The sequence below is a fragment of the Limanda limanda genome, chromosome 13, assembly GCF_963576545.1.
Source record: "Limanda limanda chromosome 13, fLimLim1.1, whole genome shotgun sequence".
Lineage (NCBI taxonomy): Eukaryota > Metazoa > Chordata > Actinopteri > Pleuronectiformes > Pleuronectidae > Limanda > Limanda limanda.
Genome location: NC_083648.1, coordinates 7153168 through 7180932, shown reverse-complemented (window position 1 = coordinate 7180932; position 27765 = coordinate 7153168). Strand labels below are relative to the sequence as shown.

The following is a 27765-nucleotide window of genomic DNA, read 5'->3' as shown; positions in this document are numbered from 1 at the left end:
ATATGTCAATATTGTAGATTTAAGGAAACAATTTCATAAATTGCATAAAATAAAGATATTTGTGCCAGAAAAGACAATTCATCATTCAAGTTAGAAAATACATTTTATTTTAAGTTACACAGGACGCCTTTACAGCTTGGACTCAGCGTGGATGGCAACGAAAGTGTCTTCGTCTCTGTTGCTGATCTTGAAGTGAGCGCGGCTGTCTCCTCCAACATGGATCTGCTTCCCTGTGCACCTGTTTCCTTCCTTCTGGCCGGAAATGATGTCACAGTAGGTGCCACCGGGCATGCCGGTGTTCAGGGTCACATCCAGATTCCTTGAGAGGGAAGACCAGGTCAATTACTTTAGATTTTAAAAACCTTTAGAAGATCCTTGTTGAATTATTTAGCTGGACAAGAATATTGTTTAGGGAAACACAGACACATTTGTTCCTTGGATGTCAACCTGCATTTCGATCTGGTCAGACACATTTGCTTTATCTTCCTAGTCATTGAAAGACATTAGTTTTTGTCAGTTCAAGTTAAATTATGAAGTCCTTACCAGTCGTCATTGTTAAAGACGATGAAACCACGGTTTCCACGTCCGAAGGCGACCTGGTTGCTCTTGTTGTCCCACCAGTTGGAGTGAGGCTGTCCGTTGACCACGTTACGGAACTTCACCATGTTCCTAGAGGGGAGATGCAAAAAATAATTCATGAGGTCAAAACAACAGTTTTCACGTGGATGTGACCCAGCAGAGCTGATCAGTGATGTGTGCACGTGCTGCCTTTCGCTTCCTGAAGACTCACTTGATCTGACGCCATCTGTGCTCACACACCCATCCGTCTCCACAGGTCTGATCGGCGTTGATGGGAACTGACTTGGTGGATCCATCACCGTGGCTGGGAGGTCCCATCCAGTCGTTCTGATCCTACAGTGATGGACAAATGATCCAAATACACACATTTCAATGCATTTACTCATTATCACCACTTCAGTTGAAGCAACACAAGACTGAACACGTGTTGACTCCTCTTGGCTGGAGAGGGTTCGATAATGCACTGCTAGATGGGTAAACAGATTTTACTGATAACGTTGATCATTTATAACTTTACCTTTCCGTTCACAATGTGTCGGTTCCAGCGGAAGCTCGACATCACCCTGGTCACTCCGTATGGATGAGCCAGCATGTAGGAAACGGCCATCTTGTAGAGCTTGGGGTCCCAGAAGGTGACGATGGAAGCACCACCGGCACCGTGGCCTCTCTGGTTGTCGTGGTTGTCAACAAAGACGAATGCGTTGCCGTCGGGCATGAAACCCCAGCCCTCTCCCCAGTTCCTGCAGACAAGAATACAATTAAATCAATGAGTCTGAGTTTCTATGTAAAGGACCAAAGTTTGGACAAAAGAGTTTAATTCAGAAACTCTATGTCCTCAACATCACTCTAAACCTTTGCCGTGTAAAAACCTGTAACTATGAGATGAAATGACCTCTTCTAATATTTCTATTTGAAATATGATCCAGCAGCAAGAACAGAATCACACATACCTGGTGTAAGACAACTTATCGCCGTTCCACTTTCTGAAGATTCCTCCCAGTCTGGCTCCATACTTGAACTCGGTCACTCTTCCCAGATGAGAGTACTCCCTGGATGTGATGGGCTCACCTCCCAGATCAATAACCTGCAGGAAAAACAGCACAAAGTTGATATCATCCATGTGTTCTGCTTGTTCCTGAACGCTGTGGTATGTTGGTGAGTTTGATGTTTAATGGGTCTACAATAATATGTTTGCACTGGAAAATCTGACTTTACAACAGATCTCGGCTGCTGTTGCATCAGGACAAAAATGGCATTGAATGTTTAAAGACATTTCAAAGATGTTTGAATTCATGCTCAATGGCTGTAATGTTCTTCTTCAGGTTCAGTTCAAAGCAAAACACTAAACTGTCAAATAAATGATGACACATGCACCTACTGTATTTAGGCTATGTTGTAGAGAAGTCCATGGCTTGCGTCCTGGACGATATTTGACCTTTTCTCTGTTTGAAATATTCCATCAATCCTGTGCAGAAATAAAACAAACGTGTACCTCCTGGAAGATGAAGGGTCTGGCGCCCCCGGAGAACCACTTGGTGTTGAGGTTGTGCAGACGGCCGTAGACGGCACCCAGGTCGCCGGGCCACATGTGCTTGCAGGCGTCCACTCGGAATCCAGCCACGCCCATGTCGATCAGCTTGTTCATGAAGCCGGCCACCTTCCCCCGGACGTAATCCTTCTCCAGGGCGAGGTCCAGCAGACCCACCAGGCGACAGTCACGCACCTGGAGCAGCGAAGATCAGAACTCAAAGCATTATTTATGATTTAATTTACCAATTAAAGGTCAAACGCAATCCATGGCCAACCAGGTTTATCAGCTGATTTAAGCTTATTGCAGATAAACCAGTGTCTGTGTTTATAAAGGCTGGAACTACTCTATTACCAGAGTCTTTACTGTGTAGTTAATCCACCAGAGAGTGCTGTGACTCCACTGCTGTTCACAAACCAGTTCACCGATGTGAGCGCTGCACAGTAGAATGTGCTGCGTCTGCATGGTGTTTACTTTATTGTGTAATACGTTCCCCCGGAATGGCGATAAATCACGCCGCCTCATTTCTCCTCCTGTTTAACTTGCACCAAACTCCTTGTGACGCCTGCTTCTGCAGCCGGCCCAGCTGCGCCTGCTTCTGCAGCCGGCCCAGCTGCGCCTGCTTCTGCAGCCGGCCCAGCTGCGCCTGCTTCTGCAGAACTGAGCCACTGCAAACCTCTGCTAATGGAAAACCACTCATCAGAGCTTGTTGACAAGTTTTAGCAGCAGCCCGTTGACTAATAAGATTCTATGAGTGGAACAGTCAATAAGATCATTCTAGCAGGAAAATTAATGTTTTTTTTTCCTCCCTGAACATCAAACTGACAGGAACTGAAAACACATGTGGTTTAATACGTCCAGGACTTTTCAGTAGACACAGCTAATGAGGTGTTAGTCAGTTATTTCATGATTTGCATGTCAGCACAGTTAGAATAGGTGCATTGGAAATATCAGAATAAAGAGTTAAACCCCTGAGCTGCTGTCCTTTACATATTTATAACATTTTGAAGGAGCTGGTCATATCATACCGATGAAAACCAAATGGATAGAATCCTTATGAAAATATATTTATGGAGGTATATCATCATCAGACTTAAAACTCTTGAATATTGAGATCATCAGTGGCCTTTAAAGTCCTACATAGTAAGGTTCTCATTCAGATTAGTGTGACGACCAAAGATATCAAATGAATTAAGTCAATGTATAGATATGAATTTATGAATAAATACATGTAAGGATGAGTGGACTCTATAGAAAGGGGCCAGGGAATCTCCCCTCAGTTTCCTCAGTGGCATTCTTTACCTGATTGGAGTCACCATAGTTCTCAATGTTTCCACTTCCAGTCCTGCATTTGTAGTCGTTGAAGTCGGCCCCGGAGAAAGGAACACTGGGGAACTCCTTCCTGCCGGCGCTGAACCAGCTTCCACATGACGAGTGCGTTCCCTCTCCTCCACCGGCTCCACACATGTGGTTGACGACAGCGTCCACGTAGATGTTGACCTGCAACACAAACACTCAACACTTATCCTCCTATCTGTTGTTTTCACACCCTCCCTCACACGTTCCTCTCATTTCTCGTGCCAGAGCCGAGCTGTTCTCCACTGGTTCAGCCCGAAGACACAGACGTTAATTCAAATCCACCATTGTTTACCCCGACGTTGTTGCATCTGGTGATCATGTCTCTCAGCTCGTTCTCGCTGCCAGATCGGGAGCACAGGTTGTAGCTGATTGGCTGGTACCTCTGCCACCAGGGCCTCCAGGGGCTGCCCAGCACGATGTGCTCGTTGGGAGGAGAGATCTGAGCAGAACACAGGAGAAGACAATAGTCAGCCATTTCAAAACAGGGGCTGTCAGAATGAACATAATCACTTAACATGGAATTGAGTGGACAATGTACTGCACCATTTGTATTACTTTAATAGTTTTGCTTTGTAATACATTCAGGGGAAATGTTGTATCCAGAAATATCTATAAAGCTCTGGTACTGCATTTTAAATCAAATGATAGAAAGAAGCCAAACAGGGACATTTCTAAAAAGCTGTTTTCTAATTATAAAGCAAGATTTGTGTTTTCTACCCTTATTTTGTTTTCATATCACTGTATCCTCAATAATATGAGTTTACATTTCCTTCCCTGGCTCCAACTGATTGTCTTTATTTGTTTAGATGTGGTTTCTATCACCCTGAACAGGCAATTTTTGTTTCCAATGTAAAATAACTTTTTTGTTCTCAATCTGAAAGTCAATGAAAGAAACAACCTCTTTACCTCGAATCACTTGTTACCTGAGGAAATTGCACAGCTCCTCTCATTTTGAGTAAATGTAATATTTAGTCATTACATGATGTCTGCATACAGATGCTAAAACCAGCTCCTCTGTATCAGCAGCCTCATTTCAGACATCTTGTTTTCAAATATGAAAAGATGAGCGTATCCTCCATTTTCTAAGTCATGTAGATGCTTCCCACCTGTGTTCATTCATACACACCTGAACTCCACCGAAGCCGTTGGGACCCAGGTAGCGCTCGCACTCTGCGGCGATGTCGGCCCAGCGCCACTCGAACAGGTGCACGATGGCCGTCCGGCCATGCTGGGTGTGCGGGTTGTGTTGGGCGAGACCCAACCCGAACAGAGCCATCAGAATGAACCACTTCATGTTTTCTCCTGGATGAGAGAGAACACAACATTCTGCTGCTGCATCGCCATCACTATTTATACACATCTTCTGTCTCCGCTGCACCAATGAGGGGCCGACAAACATCTCCGCTGGTGGAGGTCGAGCAGGTGCTTGCTTCTCATGGCCTCCACGCCATCTCCTGAAAAACACACCATCCAGACAAATATGTTGGGATGCATGAGGTGTGAATGATGCCTATGGGCCCCAATATAATATAATATGCTGCAAACTTCAATCTATCCATTACACATTACATTATGTTTGTTAATTGGCTGTCCTCGTACTTTATTTGACAATAAGCTCTAATTTAAATAGCAGGTATATTCTGTTAGATGTTTATGTGCTGTTTGTCTGATGCTTTTGTCCTGAATTTTGAATTTTATGAGGACATTTTAACCATATCTTGGATCCCTGATAATATATAATGTTTGATTTGGACATTAAATATACATTATCATTGAAGATAATATAAATTCAATGATTATTTTATATATTCTCATATCACAGCATGTATATATATATGTAAAAACGAATTGAGTTTTAATATTTATCAGATCTTACATCCAATTGAGTCGTTATTATTAAATTACAGCAGCAGGTGTCAGTTTTACATAACCGATGCTTTCGAGGCACAAAAAAGTAGAACGCAAAAGAAAAGTTGGAGGTGTGACCGTTACAAAACACACCTTGTATAACTTACCAGTGTTGTTATCCACTGTGCATCAAGAAAAACCAATACAGATAAGCAAGGCTCGAGTCAGAAGGGTCAGGGGTCAGATAAGTTATGCAAAACAAGGTAACTAAACCAGTCCTGACAAAACACGAGAGTTTCCCATGAGGGGCTTCCACCTGACCCTCCGCTCACTCACTGTATCTGGGTGAAGGGTTGAGCTGTGAGGGTGCGTCAGCTCAGGAGAAATATTTGTTGTTTTGCATCTGGTCAATTCTACAAATGACTTAATTCATCTTCCAGAAGTTGTTTCTGCACAAACAAACAAACAACTTCTGCAGGAATGTTTCACTCAAACAGTTACACAGATAATCTGCAACTCAAAGGAAGAGAATCCTACACAGGTCAGATTACAAGTAGTGCAATAGTTTATTTGAGAGTCAAGTCTGATATTCAACAAAACTCCATAATTCCCTTGAAGTTAATCAGTATTTTCCATATTGTTTTACTGTCTCTGTCATTTTCAAAATAGTTCAATTTGTTTCCTTTGTGAGTTTCTGTTCATGGAGTATTGTGTAAGTTCATTCAAGTGCTTTAACCTGCCCTTGGTAAAAAAAAAAACCCTCAATATAATAATATTTCTACAGAGACATTGCAATGTATGATAAATAAATACACATTTCCATGACTTTTGGCAAACAAATATATCAAGAATATTCTCATCACAGCCCATATTTCATATAAAACTTGATATATTTCCCAATGTGGTGTAATTATTGTGAACCGGGTTACTTAAGTTAATCACGTTTTAATAAGGTCAAATTAAAATATGTTTAATCGACTTAATAATTCTGTATTTATTTCTATCAGCATCACGTATGTTGACTCTGTTGTGTGGAATCTCATAAAGCCCTGAATGTGTTGCAGTGGTACAGCAGCTCTCTCTCTCTCTGTGCAGGGATGTGCTTTCATTTGACAACAGCTCCTCCAATGGTTCTCGAGAGAAACTGCTTCTCTTAAAACAACATGTAGTCACAAAGATGCATCATATTGTGTTCACCTCATGTCCTTTTACAACATTTCCCCTTAAATTAATAATAAGAAATTGTATATACAGAATATAATACATCATTATTTCGTTATTATATATCATAAATATATCGAAATTGTTTGGTAATGAATATAAGCAAGTTTTGTAAAATTTATTTTCTGAATTGTTTGGTGAATTATCCCATATTAATATTCATGTGAATTATTTGGGCAGCAGAGCCATATGGGCTCATAACCCACAACATGAAAATGTATGTACTTGTGACACTGGGGGTGTTTTGCATAACAGAGGGCAGTGAATGCCACACGGGCTGCAGTCATGTGTGTGTGTGTTGAAGCTTTAATGAAACATTTAATAAATAAAAACCTGTTATTCTTCATCATGCCACATCCCACCTGCTCCCTGTCTGACCCAGCTGCTGCACCTCCCGTCCCCCCTGCCGACAGCGTGTCAAACGGACATCTGACCTCCCTTACCGGGTTCCGTTCCGGGTCACTCCTCCCAGCGAGCCTGTGGGTCACAGGCGTGTAGAAGTGAGAGGGCCCCTGGCATGTTGGTGGTGGAAACACTCGCTAATGACGGTGCAGACTGTGAGTGTTGACACATAAGGACTAAAGGGATGAGGACCTCATTTAACTGTGGAGCCTTGGTTCTAAGGTTGTGATGACCTGTCTAGACGGGGAGACTCTGAAAGTCCTCTGCGACCTGGGCTCATTATATAATTTGATCAACTTAATTTATTATTTTAAGAATAAATGGCTCCAAAAACTCAAAAAATCTCAATAATTAGGATAGATTATGATATAATTAACTTTGCTGTCTCAAAAACCCTGAAATAAACATGGGTGGGGCATTGAAATTAAGTATTTAATCACATTTACAATTTTAAATCTTAAATATTACATAGTGAATGTCTACCCCAGTGATTTACTTGCTTATAGACAAAGAAAATTATAATAAACCCAATAAAACAATTTAGTAGCACTTAAATGGCACTTACTTATAGCATTTTGTAGTTTTGCTTTATTTTTGAAGAACTTGTACTTTCTTGATTCTTGTTGTTCTTGGTATGTACCCTCGGGGTTGAATGCACTTATTGTAAGTCGCTTTGGATAAAAGCGTCAGCTAAATGAAATGTAATGTAATGTAATGTAATATGAACGTTTCGTGTTCCACAAATCTACCTTATATTTTTGTGATTTTCTTGTCTTTAGAGTCACATGTGATGTATTTTTTTCAGCTCTTTCATGGTAACAACGGGATCATATTTCAATACTGTATGGAAGGAATCAGTGGCTGGAGGTTTTTCACACGTGTGATGCATCCTGCTCCGTGGGCAGAGACGTCCAAAGGAGAGTTGAGGCTCTAACGTTGCTCATTTCTTCCCATGGGCCCCAAAAAATTCCACTCCAACCAAAAGTCCCTTCCTGTATGAACAACACAGGCCGTACCTCCGGGGGCGATGAAGGGATGGAGGGGCACAAAGCTTTCTTTCACAGCCCGGGCTCAGACACAAGGTGAAGGCAGAGAGACGCCGGCCGTTTGATTCCAGCCCCTGTTTCTGTCATGGGAAAGTGGACGAGTCATAACGAAAGGGAGGGTTTCCCCCCCCGAAGACGGAGGGGAAGGAGAAAGTGAGGAAGACGGAGAGAGGGAGATAAAAGGGTAAAAAGGGAGGGGATGGGGTGAGCAAGGTTAAGAGAGAAGGGAAGGAGAGGTGACAGGTGGGGTTAGCTGAAGACAAATGAGACAGGATGAGAGACGGGAGATGACGAAGGGGGGGGGGGAGCTGCTGTGTTTCAGGACAAATCAGGAGAAACACAGAGGGAGCGAGCGGAAAAAGAGAAGGGGAGTGAAAATGTGTTCGAAAAAAGACGAGTGGGGGGGAGGAATGAGAAGCTGTGAGTCTCATCCCCAGGTGTCAGGTGAACAACATGGCAGGATCCAGTATAAAAGCACTGGCACAGTTTTGAGAGTTTAAAGAGTCTGACATTGGGACGCATGTGGAGGTGGAGGAAGAGCGGGTCGTCCACTAACCAGAATGTTGCCAGTTTGATCCTGATCTCCTAGGGTCCTAGGGCAAGATATGAGTGGTGTAGGATGGAGAAAGTGCTGCATGTACATGTATAAATGTGTGTGAATTGCTAAATATATATATACTGTACATCTATAATGCCTTGTGACGTTACTGAAGTCTGCTACTCGTCATAGTATTGAACTACAGCCAGGTTCATCACTTTTTTGGGTCCCCTGGAAACATTTACATTGTCGCTATTTGCAGCAAGTTTCTGTATTCACATGTGTTGTGACTTTTTCCAGCGAACGCGTCGTCAAATTGATGGAGTTGTTTTCTTAATTTTTTTGAAAACGTATGATTTAAAAACCTCCCATTCCCAGCCTTTAGCCTTGTAGAGTCACTGCACTGCAAAACTTTACTACCCTTAGCCGTGCGTGGCGTTTTAATGATCCACGTAACGCCATCGAGTGCACTAACAAGAGTTTCTTGTTACGACAAGAGGTGTGTCACCACAATTTTACCCCAAACATTTCACCGAATAAATCACATGTTGGGACGAAAAGACCCATAAAGTCGGATCCACAGGCTCTTCCAATGGAAACTTTCAGCCCAGTGTCCTCCTTTCTTTTTACTTTCTGCCTTTTTCGCCGTGGTGATATGTTGTGCAGATGTTGGGAAAAGCTTTCCATCTCGCTGCAAAGAATAACAGCAGCAGCGGAAGTCCCCCAGGAGAGGTTCACGCTCTGAAACGCACTCATACACACACACACACACGCACACACACACACACACACACACACACACACACACACACACACAGAGCCAGACATGGGTGCACACGTGAATGTGCAGACATGAACTCAAACACCTTGATGTTTCTAGTCATCGAATCAGACACCCTGTCTCTCCCTCTCTCTCTCTCTCTCTCCCTCTCCCTCTCTCCCTCTCTCTCTCTCTCTCTCTCTCTCTCTCTCCCTGCCCCCCTGTCTCACACACATATGCTCCTCATCCATTCTGAGTAGACACTTCTTTTTTACGGATGACATGTGCTCCTCACATTGAGACATTAAAGGAACATGCGTAGATTCTAATCCCGACCATACACATCAAAGTCACTTCCAAATTATTCATGTCAGAGTCTTAAATCTTTTATTAAGGACAACAGTAGTGTGCTATGAGGAGGATTACCGGCCCAAGTAATTATTGTTTAATGTACCGGTTAATCTTTTGATGTATTTTTTTTAATTAACACATGACTTGCTCCGTCGTGGAGGGATTATAAACAAACGCCTGTCATGAGTTGCTAGAGTCCGAGGTGTCGCCTTCCAAGAAAAAGACGTCCAGACAGGTTTTGTCCCTGCATGAATAGAATGCAGTGCCCTGGCCAACCTGGTGGAGGTGCCAGCACAGTGTCGTCTGCAGAGGAAAAGTTGAACCAGGCTCAACTATGTGATGTGACGTCATGTGGCAAGAAGCAGCGACAAGTTAACATGCACAGGGACAATGATGAGGTGATGACGTCAAAGATATATGGAACAAATCCTCATTATAATGTCTAAAAGCAACTTTAGGCCCGTGTTGTATATTTGTTTGGTATATTTTGATGTTACATTACCCAAAATGTTCCCAACGATATTCAAACCCAGAGAAATCCCACATTTTAATTCAAGTTGACAGGACAATTTGTTTCGCTGGCCTTTGAATCGCGTCATATCTGCTTTAAAACGCACGGCTAGCCAGTCAGCTGGTTTTCCTCCCACTGTTTTTATTGGTCCCTCATAGTGGATGCCAATCATTAACTGCCATTTGCTACACGTTCTGTCACAGAGACCCAGTCCCAGTAGAGTGCAAACGGTCATATAGTGAAGACATCAACATGTTTCACGACATCTTTAAACCATGTCTCCTGGGCTGTGTCTGAAATCTACCACTCACTCACTATTCCTTATTTCACTACGTGATGATTATTATATAGAAAACTTTATTGTGAGTTCATCTGGAAACGAAAAAAATCCCTTTTGGACACTAGTGATGTCATTTTTGCTGAATAATGACTGACGGCTGGTGGAAAATCGACAAAACGGCAAACTCACTTTATTGTAGATTGATACATCCTTAGAACAGTTTTGATTAAAAGACTTCTATTGGGTTGAATTCTGTATTGTACTTTAAGCAGGTATAATGTTAGTAAGAAATGTTACCACCCCTATAGACCCATAAGAGATGTAATTGATAAAGACACTAGACAGGAAAAGGTGTCATTTCTAATTTATTCCATTACTTAATTTAAGACACTTAACTTGTACCTTTGTACAGAATTTTAGAGATATTTTAAAAGTGAAGCAACAGAGACTGAGATTAACTGATTTTAAAATCCCTGGTGTGTGCTGGGCTCTATTGGTTTTACATATTCTATAATAAAAGTGGAGACATATTGGTGTGAGACACTCCCTGCCTGACATCTTTACTCCTCCAGCTTCTACCGCAACCTTTTATGTTACAAATTTAGCCCAGATAACTCTGATGACATCATAATACCAGGTTTAAAAATGTCCAAAGAGACAAGAAACATCAAAAAAACTAAACCCTAGTTCGTGAAGTCATGTTAAAGGCCTGTATACGCTGTCCACGCCTTGAAGTGAAAGTCAGTATAGAACTTCATAGAAGGAATGCCGTCGAGCTGCTCGAGACTGGAAAGTTCACCATAAAATTACAGATGGAGTCAATTTTATGATCCTCTTTCACAGTAGTCAGCGGGAAATGAGAGCTTTGCTTTCATGGTCACGAGCTGAGCAACGGTTTTTACTGTGGAGGAAAACATTCTCGAGCTCGACTGCTCCTGAAATGTTTGTAGTTTCTCCTCCTAAAACATTTGTTCACCTTTATTCTGAAATTAGAGCCTGTGGAAGGGAGGAGGGTTTGTATTCGACTCATATTTCAAACCAAAGGAAGAGTTGGGGCGAAAGTTTAAGCTGAAACTTTATTGATTATATAAAGTATTTATTTAGCATTTAAGAGGTGAAAGCAGAGAATGAAGTGAAATCTGTTTTTGAGGGAGCGGCAGGAATCCCTGTGAGTGTCTCCCACACCTGTCTGGCTCTCGGCCTTTTCCATGATATCACTGCTGGCTCCGGGATCCAGAGAGTTTCCTTTGGTGGAAGAGCTCTGCTTCTCGAGAGCGAGGAAGGAGGAGGTAGGAAGGAGGAGGGAGGAAGGAGGAGGGAAGGGAGGAGGGAAGGGAGGAGGACAAGATGAGGAGACGGACATCTTTCAAATATCAACATCAGCCTTGCATTCATCCAACACGTGCTGGAGTCCTGCCTCAACTACTTCACTACATGTTTATATAATCAACATTTTATGTATTTCAGATTTACTGCCGCTGTCATCATTGAGACAAAGTTCAATGGAATGCACAGAAGAACTATTTACATTTTGGCCGGCCAAAAGATCGTATTGGCACAAGTCCTGAACTCAGATCCAGAGGAAAATAAGAAAAGACAAAACAGATAACTCTGAAAGAAACTACGACAAAAGAATATATACTGAGATATAGGTCTTTCTTTTCCCAAGGTTTATGTTGGAGAACTCTCCCATGATACAAAGCAGCTGGTTCAACACTACATTAAAAGTTATAATTTTCCGTTATTTCCTTGTGAAGCACTTCCAGAAAATACTTGAGCTTTGGACACTTTCAAAAAATATGTGTATTATCTCATTTTTATCATATTTTCCCCCAAAAATCAGTAACAAGAGTGGAATGGGTCCATTGATCCAATCAGAGCGGGAAGGTACGATTAGACCCCGCCCCCTTCCCTGGTGAAGACTCATTTGGGAAAAAGCTACACTCAGCAAGTACCTTTACTTGAAATACTTTATTTGAAAGCAAGTTATACTTAGTTCTACTTAAACAGAAAACTTGAATTGGCACTTTTACTTTAACTTGAGTACATTTGTGTCTATTTATTTGTACTTTTTCTTAAGGTAAATGTTGTACTCCTCCTCAACTGGTCTTATCTCTATAGTCTGAGTGGTGATTTTTCACTAAACTAAAAGTGAGAGTGACCCACCGCTGCCTTTACTGCATTTTGCTGAATTGAAATATGAGGCTTTTAATCAGTGACCAAGCTGCTCCTCAGAAAACCCTCAGTACAGATGATGAACGTCCACTTGAAACTGCAGCAATGTGCGGGACAGATGTCTGTCTGTGGCAGAGGAGCCGGTGTTGCACTGAAATCATCCTCTCCGCGGAGGAAAGAAATAGCAACAGGTCTTTAAAAGGGAAGACGCAGCGCTGTAGGTCCCGGGCTTGTACTTACAGAGCAATAATCACAGGTTGTGGAGTTGGCCCGGAGCTGAGAAGAGGTCGAGTGAAAACCTTGACCTGATCTCACTCTAATGAGCTTCTGTATAAACACGTCCAGCGCCCGTCGCTTGTTCTCCACGCAGTTTTTTATGTTTTTGGAGTCGTAAACTGTTCTGTCACAGTTACTGTCTTCAACTGCTTCCCTGTACTCACTGGCACACACACACACACACACAAACACGCACACACACACACACACACACACACACAAAGTCCTAGGTATGTGCTGGAATGAGAGAAAGTAGGTCAATAAATAATAAAGTCTTGTCTTATAAGTGAAGAGCTTGACTTTCGTGACACAGATGTGGAAATATTTAAGTCTGGAGCTATTGGCGTAGAAATATTGAAATTTGTGCTGAAAAAAGCCCAAAGTGGTTGAAAATGATCGTATAATCTTCTTTGCGGTTTCTATTATTTCAAATAATTCTTCGCAAATGCATTTTAACAATAGAAATATGTTTGAATTCCGTTTTTCTACCCCTCAAATTCCTTCCAGCAAATGTCTGACTCAGAAAAACAGAGCGTTTTTCTGTTGCTTCACTCCACAGGAAATTCTCCAGGTTTAAGTACTTGTGACTCCCAGCTGATGATGGCCTGTGGGGGGGGGATATCTTCAGCGATTAAACTTGCATACATTCCACCTATTTCGGTCCCGGGAGCTGCAAACACATGACATATTAATTAGGAAACAATGCTCTCTTTCTCAGAGGCAGGGAGGGCGCTGTGGGTGGAGGTGGATAAAGGGGAGGAGAAATAAAGATCATCCCATCTCCATATGCTTATACATTTAACCCAGTTTGGGTTTTTTTATGGGAAAAAGTGAAATATTTCTTCCTTTAGACTGTGGAACTGCTTAAACAACTTCTACTGAGTCTGTGAAGACTCCGCAGAGCAATGAAATAACATGAATAATGTGCAATATTTAATTTTCATATGACTCAGATACACTTTACAATGTCCATATTATGTATCTCTTTTTATATCAGTCACCTTACTGCTACCATACCTTTGGACCCATTTCCTCGAATTGAGTTTACTTTATTTTTTTTTATTGAAGAACTTTATACATTTTTAGCATTTTTCATATCTTCTTAATGTTTGGTTGCTTTTAAATTGAGTATTTAGTTTATTTTCCTTTGTAAAACAGGCAAAACTTTGTAATATCGTTGTGCCCACACAATAAAAATAAAGTTTTGGAATCTTGAAAACACTTGAGTTTGAAGGTGATTCAACTCTACTGTGAGGAGGAAAGCGTATTTGAAATCCAACCATTTTGATACCGAGCGGTGACGGACTACAGATGAAAAGTTACAAGGTGAGAGGGAATGAGAGAATGACAGAAAATGAAATGTGTGCACATGTGTTATCAGCCGCATGACGGACGGCTGTTCCTCCATCTTCTCCTCCTCCAAGGTCTCCTCCTCCTAGGTCTCCTCCTCCATCGTCTCCTCCTCCATCGTCTCCTCCTCCATCATCAGAGAAGGATGTTCACAGTCGTCCAGAGACTTTGAGAATCGAAGACAGGGAGGGCTGAGGCTGTTTTTGTGGTTTGTGGAGATGCAACAACTTTTCCAAACACACCCATCCATTATCAATCTCTTGAGGGTCACGGTGGGGGGGATGATGGAGCCTATTCCAGTCCAAGCTGAGCTGAGGGAAAGGTGGGTGCACACAACATTCAGAGACAGTCTCCAAACTAAATAACCCAGAGAAGAGCCATGTAGACACAGGAATAACATCCAAACTCCATAGAAAACCAAAGCAGGATAAAAATCAGGAATTAACAATTAAAAAAAATAAAAACTTTGTTTTTTTTTCAAGCTGATTCATGTTGGTTTGTTCTTCAATGTGTCACCTGCCTGAATTTCAAAGAGGGATCATATGGATTTTCTGTCTGTGATGTTTTTTGTGGGGAGGGTCTCTTGAAGGTTGGAGGATATAATTATAAAACCTTTCTGACCTGATATTGTTCGTGTGGATCAGTTTTCAGAGTCAGTTCAGCATGTTCTCCCTGTGTTCGCGTGTGTTTACTGCAGGTACTCCATCATATTCACACATTTTATTGAGGTTAGGATTATTCTAAGACCCTAAATTGACCGTAGTTGTGAATGTGAGCGTTCGTCCCATGTTTTTCTCTCTTTCTATTGGCTCTGCAGTTCAATTGATCATTTTTGACCCCACACATACAGTATTTTCTCCCCACTAAAAATTAAGTATCTCCAAATGTGCTGAAGAAATGAATCCTTCAGACTCCTTCCTGTTCCTTTATATGCCGAGAGAACTTTTCTTATAAACCTTTTAAAAACCCACTGGACCACTTGAGAAATGCATTATCGCAAAAGCTGAAAACACACTTCACACTGATGTTTCCTTCCTTAAAACAACCTCCCCCTCCCTTATTTTCCTCTGCGTGTTTCAATTCAACACCCTGACAAATACCTTTACGCACACACACACACACACGCACACACGCACACACACACACACACACACACGCTCAGCAGCACGGTGAAAGTTGGCCCGGGCACCGTTTGGGTACCAGAGAGGATGTTGACACAGAGGCTCTGTAGAATATCCAGGAAGTTAATTTTGGAGGTTTTCCACGAAGCAATCTGGAAAGATCCACTTTGAGCCAAATTAAATTAGAAGCCCGGGAGTTGTGAGAGTTTGCAGCTGAATGAGACTCATCCCGTCCAACGTGTCCCTGGGTGTCTCTACTCTGTCTATTGTCTGCTCGTCCCACAAACACCCCCATCGTTTCCTCACAGAGCAACATCACACTGTAAACTCCACTGCTCTGGGCCAGCGGGTGCACTTGAGTGTAACCGACACTAGGGGTCTCTCTAAGGATTTGGTGTGAGGAGCCAAGCTGCTCAGCAAACAAACCCACAATTAGAAAAACCCTCGGTTGCAAATTAAGCTCGTGGGGCAGCGGAGCAGTAATTAAGTCATCTGGTGCCATCAGAGCAGCCCGGCTCTTTAAACTTTCCAAGAAAACAGCTCACAGCCTCAGATTTATCCTCTTCATTCACTCTTTTTAAATTTCTGTTTCAATCTGCTGGCGTGAAACCTGGAGTAAGTTGCCAAATGATATGGGCCATAGGAATGTAGTGTTTTAGAGGAGGAAGCATATTGTAGATTATGGTTTCTCTATCTTTCTCTATGTGCCATAATATTGTTTTGCACTAAGGTTGAGTTTGGACTTTTTGAGTAATGAGTTTCATAATGGATTGTTTTCCACACATATATCTTTCAGTGGGGCAACCTGCCCAAATACACTTGCTCAACTTTGTACTAAAGGCCCAATAGTCCCTTTAAATCAATTAGTCCCTGGGAATATTTCACAATATAAAGGAAGGTGGAAAAAAAAAACTGAATTCTCACACTGATCTAGTCTAAAATGCTACAAAATTGAAGTAGTTCCTTCCTGACCCCAAGCTCATACTTACACCAAGTTTATAGGAAATCCGTTCAGTCGTTTTTGTGTTTATCTGATAAATAAAAGACAAACAAACATGGTCTTTGGCCGAGGTAATAAATCCCTCGACACATAAGTTCCTGTAAGAAATATTTGACAAGCCATCAAAAAGATTAGTTTTATTAATTCCCTTAGAAAGTCACCTATATTTTCTTTAAATACCAGTTTAAAACCCATTTTAAGTCATTTACTCCTATAAATATAGACATCAGCCTCCAGAACTCTCAAGCTCGTGGTCATGCATCAGGAGTAAAAGTCAAAATAACATAATCTATGATCATACAACCCAACAGGGGACAGTAAATGAAAGATGCTGGCCGTGTTCTAACCTCGTCAACACAGCAGCGTTTCGAGCCAGAACACAAAACAACTTGACATGAACATTTCTTATAAATCATCTCATCGCCCGTAATTTACTGCTGAGGTCGTTTCCACTGATGTCTTGTGCAAAACTGTTCAGATACTCAATCGCACATTCTTCTGATTTCAACCTGTCACGACTCCCGTGCGTCCGAGCGCCGAGCGGCTGCAGCGAACGTGGCCTGTCACTCACTCCCGTTTGCTCTCTATTGAGTGCAATCGAGCTTCGGCCAAAAAGGGGTCTGGAGCCGAACCTTTAATATTAGGAGTGGGTTTGTAGAACGTATCTGGAGCTTGTCTGGGGAAATGTGGGCAGCTGTGGTTCCTGTAGAGTCACTGCAGCTTTACGGCACTAATGTGACATCATGTCGGGGGCCACTTGTCACATTTGTCAAAAGATGGAGAGCTTTTGATTAAACACCTGGATGTTTCTCTCTCTGTCCAGGAGGAACTGTGACAAATATTAAACGGAAAAGTTAAAAATACCTTCATCCATACATCACTTCTATATCTTTTGCTGTGCGTCTCCTTGCTGCTCTCCGCCTTCTGGAAAACCTTCAATCTCCGGTTTTATTTTGAGCATCTCTCCTCACTGAACTACTGCAACTTTTCTTAGAGGCTGAACAATGTGCCCACATTTCTCACCCACTTACACCTAAACAGGAACTTTGAAAGTATAGCCTTTAACTTTGTGTGTGCATTCGTTTCTCTCGTGTGTGTCTCCAGCCGCCAGTGTAGCCGTGCAGGGGAGTGCGTTTGCTTCTCAGTTTATGCGCGTATGTGATTTTCTGCGTTATATTTGTTCCAAGGTATCAATTTGGTGAGCAGGGCTTGACTTCGGTGGCCAGTAATAAACGTCTATTCCAGTGCTGCCTGTACAGTGGCCCTCACCGCAGGCAGCTATGTGGCTGGCCGCCCGTGCCACCACAAGGGGAGTCGTGCATTTGACTGGTATGAGTCACTGGCCCTTTGCTACGGCTCCCAGACACAGGGGCCACAGAGATGATGAATCGAGGGTTTAAAGCAGCTTTGAGTTTAAGGACGAGTCATTTTTAGGCTTTTCAAAGAAGCTAATTTATTGTTAATGGCAGCATCAACCTGTGCTAATGTCTAACATGCAGTCTCGGCTGATTCTTTAGTTTTAGGCAGTAAATTAGATAAGTATTCAAAAGGATTAAGTTTAAAATTATGTTTAATTGTAGATTTTCCTGCTCCTGAAAGACACACAAAAGATGAAACCACGTCATTCGAAGACACATGACGGCTCTCTGGTCTTTTTTAACAGGTCATCTGAAGATATTAGCTTTCTGAAATTATTCTTGGAGAAATCGAGTCAAATATTGAAAACTGGTCTGGATTTTTGTGAGCAGACAGTTTTAGAAACAACCTCCTTGTCAGAGGTATGATATTTATATTATTAAAGATATTAAACCTGATTTATTCATATCTGGAAAAAAAAATCAGTATCTCGTAATGTTAAACAAAGCTCAAAAATAAATTCCTGAATTCCGATCTGTACCAAAATGTATTGAGTTCTTTCCCGACACGTATCGCATCCTTCCAACAACTTTAATGGAAATCCCACCAGCTGGTTTTGTGTTGTCTCGTTTACAAACAGATGAACACACAACCTCATTGGCGGAGATAACAACGACCTGATCTGCCTCACAAGTGTGGCTTGTCTATACAAACCTCTGTTATAGTTTATTCCTCTGTGCCAAAATTACCTAAAAACCATTTACAATATCAGTGAAAGACATGATTACGCAGGTTGACATTTCTATAAACTGTTGTATAAACTGTGAACATTGTGTCGGTAAAACAACAAACTAACAAATACTCAGGTGGTGATCGGTGGTTTGAAGCAGCTGTTGAGCCTTTTCTCTTGAAAACAAATAAGAAGATGAAAGTATATATCGGTGAGCCATTTCAAAAGATTTCACAAAATGTCACAGACAGTGTGGGGAAGCCGGGCAGGAATGGCACCATAACACCACATATTTGGTTTGGGTGTTTTCATGGGATTTGTTGACAGTGAAACCACCGAAGGCTCCGCATGTGTCTTTTTCACAGAAAGTCTCATCACAGAATCCAACCCTCAACCTACCAAGACATAACATTAGTGTGTTTGTCTTCCTCAGTCGCATTAGTCAGACGTCTCAGATCACTACAATCAAAACGTCCTCCTGGATCCCGGCCTGGGGTTTTTTTGCAAAAAAGACCTGAGAGGAAAAAATGAAATACAGAGGAAAAAATGTTACCTGAATCATGGTGAAAGCAAAGCTGACTTTGGAAACAATGACACTCCTATTGGGAGGGAGTGATTCCACATGCGGGAATGTGTTCTCACTCACTTTAAATGATTCCAGACATGCTGCGCTCCCTATCGGCTTTACGCGGGTGCACGGGCAGCGGGCGTGCACGTGAATGAGAGTGTATGCTGAAAAAGATGCACACACACACACACTCTTCCACTCTCTCTCCGCTGTACTATCACACACACACACTCAGTGCTTGGATACGTTTAGGAGCCGGGCCTCCTCTGATCCGAGGTGTTTCTTTGCTGCAGCATCGCTTGTCGGTGACTTGTTATGGCGTTTGGCATCAGAGAGACAAGAGACAGTTGTTCCTGCTCGTATAAAGCCAGCTGCTCGGTTACCTTCGGTGTGCTCACTCCAAAGAAGTGTATGTAACACCGCCGGAGAGGCCAATGGATCAATGTCAGTCAAAAATGTTCATAATGGTACTTTATGTTATTGAAATCCACCCAGCAGCTTCCTCTCCTCACAGCCAGGGTTTGGCATTCTTTGACGGCCAGATGCCTGGACCCAGACAGAAGAAAAGAACGGCTTCTGCTGGGCGCTGCCAACTTCCCTTATTAGGAGCAGAGTGGCGGAGTTACAGCAGCGGAGATGGGCTGAAAGAAAGCAATTAATAAAATGCTTTAAAGCATCGTCAATATCTTTATATTGGGGATGAATTACATTACTTTATATATGTGTGAACACGAGTGGCACGCAGTAGATATCAAACAGTCCCCTTGTGAAACTACATTTAAACCCTTTGGATCTAGATCTTTGGGAGTTCAGCGCAGAACTGCACTGATATAACAGATAAATCTCCTAAATATGTTCGAAATTTTCATCAACATCCACAAAACTTTGTGAATACGTCCCGAAAAATCCTATCCTACATAGTGAGCTTCCTCGAAAACCATTCCTTTCTCCGGATCCACGCCAAAATCTAATTGTCCTCTCTTGGCCTCGGTCCCGTCCTTCCACCACCGGTCATGGAAATCCATTCAGTAGTTTCTGTGTGAACTTGCGGACGAACTAACAAACCAAAGAACAAACAAACAAACTGACAGAGGCGAAGACAGAACCTCCTCCTCACAGCTGCCAACAGCTGTAACGAGCATTTCAGCTCATTGCTTTGGTTTTCTCTCCGTCCGCTCTCAGTCATTTGGTTTCAACGGTAATTATTATTTTGTATTGTGGTTTTATTGTAACCATTGTTTGACTTTAAATATCAAAGTTATGCAACTATCAGATTAGATAGTACATTTTTGGAGTTTTATATCTAACTAGAAAGTGTAAAAGGCAGATTAAATGCTGATTAGGCTATATTCTTTCCCCCTCCATCTCTCCTGTCTCCCCCATTTCTCTCCTCTCTCCTCCAGAAAGTTCCCCAAGGTTTAAAGGGAGTCATTCATCACCACACTCGCAAATTGTCTACTCATTGAGAGAAGAGATGGTTTCTCTTGAATATTATATTGTTATATCGTCTAGAGCAGAGGTCTTCAACAGGGGGTTCGTGACCCCTGGGGGGTCCGTGGAGGTACTGCAGGGGGGTCGCAAAATGTTTGGTTGTGACAATTTTTTATTTTTTTTAATAATTTTTTTAGTTTATTTTCCAACCAATTTTTTTCCTACAAATTTAAATGTCTTAAAATACACATTAACATGCATCCAACATATTGTGTTATGATATGATATGACCCTCTACCTGACCTCCATCCGTCCAAGATTAGATTAGTTGTGTGCTACCCATCAGGGTCCCACATCTCACTAATGTGTGGTATCCACAGATAATTTGAGGATTCAACGTCTCTTCTACATGCATGTTTAAAATAAAAACATGAATCTGTGAATTATTGTAATAGCTCAGTGTTGTATGCAAGATGTATGTTTATAAAAGGCAGTGGCATGGCCACCCTGTACCTTGCACATGTTTAAATTAAAAACATGAATATATGAAACAGTGTAATATTTGAATAGTTTAGTAATGAATGCGCAATAACAGGGTAGCTATGTTTATACATGGCACTAGTCCCAGTGTAATATAAAACACAATTTTTTACAATATATATAGTAGGGGGTCCCTGCTCCATCTCTCCATCAGTTTGGGGGTCCTCGGCCTGTAAAACGTTAAAGACCCCTGATCTAGAGTCTTGAGATAATAAGAAATGTTATAAAATGACGTGAATCGTTCAGTTATTTTCTGGGAAATAATCCTACGTACATGTCCAGCACCAAACCCACTAATAGATCTGGTGATAACAGGAGAGCATTTAGCAGCTGGAGAGATGAGTCAGGCTTCCTCCAGGGGGCGCAGGAGAGTTGGAGGGCGACAGGAAGAGGATGAATGAAGTCCCCAGGTGGGTGAAGCCGGTTTGACCCTCTGATCAACACCGTCAGCATCTGGATGTGATGCAGCAAGCGGGGGAAGTCAAAGTACCGAAGGACCCTGGTTTGTGTCAACTTCCTGTTCCTTCTTTGTCTCAGAACTCAATCCAGCCTGACCACACAGACGTGACGCACACATGTTTGTGTTCAGTGGGACTTGACGTTTCAGAGGATGACTTCATCTCAGATCAAATGTCCTAACACCAGCTTCAGAAACAGAGATAAAATAACGCACACCGCGGGACGCCAGAATTCGCCTGAGAATATTCACGTTTTTAAGTTCTCTTCAATGTCAGAGTTAAACTGTGGTGTTTTTGTGTACATATTTTGTATTGTTGCATAAACGATCTGATAATAGTTAATTTGGCATAATTTCAATGGTTAAGGAAATACAGACTGAAAATAAAACTGGTCTCGTGCAGATTCCTGTGGTCTCACATTATGAAAACTGTGACTCCAAAAACTTGGAACAAGATAATCCCTCACATCTACAAAGATTAAAATAATATTAACAAGACCAATTTAGCCTTAAAGTAGATTTACGTAGGTACTTAACATAACTTAATTTTCCTTGTATTTGTACATTAAATAGATTTACTTTTGGATTTATTCATCAGAGCAGGCGGGTAACATTAGACTTTGAATTGAGTTCGGAAGATGCCACAACCGAGTCTCTGCGATTATGATAGATTACACTTGGCAAGTACTTTTAATACTTAGTAAGTAAGTACTTACTTTTACTCGAGTAGAAAAGTAATTGCAGTACTTTTACATCTCTGTCTATTCATTTCTACTCCTACTTAAGTAAAATGTCCGAGCACTTCCTCCTCCTCTGGTTGAGTGGAAGAAATGTTTGTATTCTCTGATGACGCAGAGAAAACGTAAACCTCTGAAACACTAATGTAAAAGTCGTATGGTTTTCCACTGCTCTCCATCCCAGTTCTGCCTGTGAGAATGAAGGCTTCTGATTGGCTTGATGCAGAGGCTTGTGAGGGGGGGGACACAACCAGTACCGCAGCTTCCAGGCACCGTGGAAACAACGCTCCCCCAAAACCACTCTGTTGGAAGTGACCCGATCCAGACACTCTGGGAGGTGATGAACACGGAACATTTGTGAGCTACTGTTCTACTGCAACACATTTTACCTTCTCCACGGCAACTGTCTGTTTAAATACTGTTAACAATTTATTAGAGAATGTATAAAAAAGTCCTGGTCGCAAAAATGAAACTTTTAATGTGGGAATTCTTTCAAATTTACTCATTTTCCAAATTGTGTGGTTCTTTACTCAAACAATGCATTGTTTCCAGAGGAGTTCCAGTCAGGGGCCTCACTGCTAGTGGAACAAAATGGCCCTTTCACATTGAGGGAGAGCTGTGGGTGATACGAGTGCAGAGCTCTATAATCTACTGTATCTGTTTTTCCATATCTCCAGCCACAGTTGTGTCTCTGGGCTTCCATGGAAGTACACACAGGCCTAATTAAGCCAATGTGGTTTGCGTTTCAGCCACTTTTTCCCTTTGAGGTATATGGCGACATTGTCTGTTGGCGCAGATCTCGTCCAGTGCAACAAATTAGAAATCTTTTGGCCTTGACTGCACCGCAAATTTCATCATTTTTTTATCAGTGTATTCGATCGCCTTTATTAGCCACATCCACGCATGACACACGCTCCAGTCAAAGAGGCTACGATTAAATGAACACCAGTGATCTGATTACAGCAACAGTGAGCCGAGAGGAGCGGCCGCGAGCCAGCATTGTAAAAAGTGTGTATTAGTTCAGCAATTGGACGCTCGATCAACATTTTCCTCACAGAGTTTAGTGAGACAGAGCCTCTAGATGTGACTAAGCAGAAAAACATGTGATCCTGGGTGTGTAAGCTGGAAGCCAAGTCATGATTTGAATTCTTGATACATGAAGGGCTTATTCAGATGGCAGCTGAAAACCTTGGCTCCTGCCGAGTGTCCCTCTTTGTTTTATTGAACTCTTATTCAGCTTCTTTTCAACGTGCAGTTACTTAACTCTAAAGTTATCCAGAAATCACTCAAAAACGGAAAAGTGGTCAAATAATGTGCCTCGATGTGCAGAAGTAAATGGTGATTATACTAAATTTACAAGACAAACATGTTGCAGTCGGGCTAATGGACCTTAGAGGCTGTATTTAGGCAAAAATTGGGCTTTGAATGTCATAAATTTAAGTACTGGACAATTTTATTACTCACCAAAGTTGGAAGTTTATCCAGTGGCTAACATTGACATCTGAATCGAATTTCATTGCAACGTCTGTCATTGTCATGGTGGCACTTTAGTGGAAAAGTCAGACGATCACCAAAGTTGTTATGGTTCGTTGTCTGAAAACCATGTCTGTGCCGATCTATTCAAAATATTTTTTAGATATTCATTGGATATATGAAAAACTTATTCTCGATGGTGTCACCAGATGGAAAGTCACACAATCACCAAAGTCAGATATTCCTCTCGGCACGAGAACGGCTAAAGGGTGCCAACAGGATCTTTAAATACGAAACAGACCACAGTCTTTTTTATTGATTATTTCTCAGTCACTAGTCATGTACTGTCAATTAAAATCTGACTTGTTCCCATATTAGCTTTCTTCACATTTGGAGCAAAATAAATCAAGTGTTGATTTGCAGTATAAAGTTGTTTGAGTTCTTAAAATAATCCACATTGTGCCAATTTAGCTCATGATGTGGTTTTATGAGCGTTCATATTCCCGTTTGATCCAAATTCCTCATACTTTCTTTTTATTTATTCACATAATAAAAAAAAAAAGCTGAGCTGTCCTTTCACAAGAAAGAAAACATAACAAGACAAGGCAGGTTCTTCAGGCTGATTTGTGAAAGACACCTGGAGCTTAAAATGTTACTGGTTTCATTCCCAGTACTTAGTCTAGTAATGTTATAGTCCCCTTTAAGAATTCATGGGAGCACGTGTCCAAACAGCTTCATATGCTGCTAAAAACAATTGGAATTAGCCAAATACCAAAATTCAGCTCCGCGCACACAGCTGGATTCAATAAATATGCCCATATGTGTTTGTGTGGAACTGTTATCTTATAAGGGAGAAGGCTGGTTGGAACAGGAGTCTCTCCACTGACTGCGTTTTATGACTGGAAACCCCTGCGTGCCTACCCACTTATTAAGATGTCAGAAGGAATATACCTGTTGCAAGTAAATGTTAGCCAACAGACATTCGCTTAGTCACTAAGCTGTGAGCAATGCAAACTCTCTCTCTCTGTAGTCGGGGCCGTCCTCAGCAGATCAGTGGAAAGAAAACCCTTCTGGTCCAGAAACCCTGAACGACCTTATACAGGCCAGTTTCACATTTATTTAGTTTATCTTAAAGCTATTTTCAGTGCAAAGAGTGAATGCTTTGAGAAGTGGGGGAATTTTTTGCTTATGTTATGCATGCAACAGAGTATGTGTACGTTTTCTGTTGCTGTTTTGCTGATATTCCACAGACTGGCACAAACGCCTCAATGACTGCATGCATGCATTTTCCCCTGGGAAACCGGTGAAAATATAAAAAAATCTGGATCTGATCTGCACCTTTGTCCCGATCTGCCCCCAGATTGAATTGGCTCTTTCTTACCCCGTGTTCTTTTCTTTTCTGTAGTTTTTGTACAATCCTTCTGACAAACTAATAAAGCAACCAAACAGCAAACCAATGGACTGCTGGGGGAAAGACTCCTTGGCCGAAGTGAACAGTATTAATGTTAACGAAAAATGCAGAGGAGAAGATGTGTGCTCGAGTAGCAAGTGTCAAAATACATTGAAAAACAGTTTTGCAAATGTTTAATGCGACAAAAGAGCACTAAGCTTAGGTTTCGGTAAAAAACAGTGATATAAAATGATTGTTTTCATGTGAATGGAACAGATTCTAGAGATTTATTATCATAAAGTTCTATAATCTTGGCGTGACTGTCTGAATCTGCTGGATCCTCACGTTACCTTTGGCCGAACTGCAGATTGGATGTTTGCAGGGAATGTTGCTGTTCACTTGGTTTTATAGATCCAAAGCAGCAAAAACGAGCCTGTTAGCAAAAACTATCCACTCAACCTCATCTTTATCATCCAAGTGGACTAGTGTTTCTGGTCACCAAGAAATCTAAGTCTGTTTGGGTTTTGTCTGCAAAGTCCTTAGGGAAATATTACAATTTTCTAGGTGTTTGACTTACTTGACCTGCTAGTTGCTATTAACTTGAGCTAACTCCAGCTAGCTGCTAACTGTGACGTTAAGCAATTACCATACATTGGACATCAGACTTGGTTGCTTCTGTAAATAAGATTGATCATAGAACAAAACAATAAACCGAAACATTACAGTTGGTTTTATATGTAGATTCTTAATTCAATCGAGAGAACATTGATCAATGAAACCCTCTGCATCACTCTTTACATCCTCAGACTCGTTACCTAGTCCCAAGATCCCCCTCTGAACCCTCGTCCTCCTCTGCATACAAAAGGATGTTTGTGAGAATCATCCGATTCGAAACAACTCCTGTTGTTAAAATGTCAAACTGAAACTGAATTCTCTAAATAAACATTTTCAGGCAGAGCATCAAAGATGACAGAGATTTATACGTGACCACAAAAAAGGAAGAAAAAAGAAACAAGGAACATTTGTGGCCCACGAATGAAGCAAATCCCCTGGTTCTCTAAATCCAGGAAGGTTCACGACTTCAAGCATCTTCACTGCCTCCATCTGCCAAGATCTTAGCTTTTTTTTACTGTTTTATTCTCTTGTCTTCTATCATCTGTTGGAGTCTCTCCTCAGATCACCTTGTAACTTCTATCACATGTGGTCATTCCAGGTTAAAGCCTAAGACTCAAGTAAATGTATTAATTAGTTTGTCAGTGTCTGTCTCTGCCTAGGTCCTAGTCAGCCTCCACGCTCTGTGTCAGCCAGTCCCTCTGTGCTATCTCTTTTTACTGCTGACGGCTGGAAACAGGGCTCAGGGAGACTGTGGCTCATGAAATACGAGAAGCTCGGGGCATGTTTAGATTATCCCAGACCTCTCCACTTAACTCGCCATAACACTGCTCACTGCTGAGAGGAAAGGCATTCATCACACATACTTGACAAGAAACATGAAAATAGGAAGGCCTGTCCTCGTCTCTGTCACTCCCCCGGTGGGTTTGGAGGTTGAGCTCGGTGATATCTGATCTTCATCTGGGACTCGCTCTCTGTACCGCTCTTATTGTGCAGCTTTTACTGTGTATAAAGATCATTATGGAAATTTTACTGTTTCAGCTCATGTGTGCGGTTATAGTTTTCTCTTGTGTTTATAACATTCAACTTTAGTGTGATGTGTCTTGGTCTGTGTACATTTTTGATTGTTGTAAACTATGCTACCTGTGGAACTCTCTATTGCATGGAAAGTCATGAAATGTGGCCCAGATATTCATAGTTGCAAGAGGAGGAATCTAATGAGGAATCTCTGTGCGTCTGTGTTGGGATTCTCCTGACAACAGCTCATCCAATCTTCTCCCAAATGTAGGTACGGTTGAGGACACAAGAATTTACTGGACATTTTTGGGGGGATTTTTCGACTTTCAAACAAAGTTTTAGAAGTGTATGTAGGAAACTGGACTTTCTGAAGAACTGAATACGTCTTCAAGAAACACAAAGCAGGTCCAGTTGCTTACGTCCACTTGTACAACTTCTGAAGAGACCATGACCTGGATATCTTCAGACTAAGCTTTTCCATTTGTTTCTCATTGGAAAGGAAAAGGCAGATCTAAACAGCAACACCTGGACATTTCACATCACACACAGGCCAGATTTCCAGGAAGTGCAGAACTCATCTGCTAAGCATGTCGCCCAGAGAATATTGGAGTGGACAAAACCATGTCAGGTGCTTCGTCCAGGGTGAAAAGATGTTTGGCTGCGAACTTGATTCATTCAGTTCCAAGCAATCATTGGCAGTCAAATTTGGCAGAATATCACAGAATTACTTCTGCCGTGGTATTGCCATGCACTTGGTCAGTGTAAAGTACAGTACGTGATGACTTGGCAAAGTAAAACCAGGTGACCATACAGAATCTGAAAAGTGAAAGCCCACCTTCCCACGTCTTAACCGTCTCCCACAAGGTGAGGCTGTCTGGGTACCACATGCACCTATAATAAGCAGGCTCAGACAAACATACATTCCACTCAGTGGTTATGTGGTCTGCAGTGTCTAGTACGTATCCCTCTCCACCCCCACCCAGCCGCACACTGCCTTCTAGCTGGATAATTCATAGTAATAAGAAGCTCTTGAGGTTTAACTTCTTGTGATCTGGTCGAGGACGTTAGACTTCAGAAGATCTGGCTCTAACTTTGTTCTTACTGTAGCT

At 41.8% G+C, this 27765-nt stretch overlaps 1 protein-coding gene across 1 annotated transcript; it reads right to left on the bottom strand.

The window, feature by feature from the left end:
• Nucleotides 1-129: 129 nt before the first annotated feature.
• LOC133018613 (alpha-amylase) lies at nt 130-4760 on the bottom strand. Its single transcript, XM_061085019.1, has 9 exons — nt 4593-4760; nt 3759-3905; nt 3410-3607; nt 2072-2302; nt 1530-1663; nt 1097-1319; nt 791-912; nt 544-669; nt 130-319 (listed from the first exon to the last, which is right to left on the bottom strand). Exons 1-9 carry the CDS (start codon nt 4758-4760, stop codon nt 130-132), a joined length of 1539 nt encoding a protein of 512 aa, XP_060941002.1.
• Nucleotides 4761-27765: the final 23005 nt, after the last annotated feature.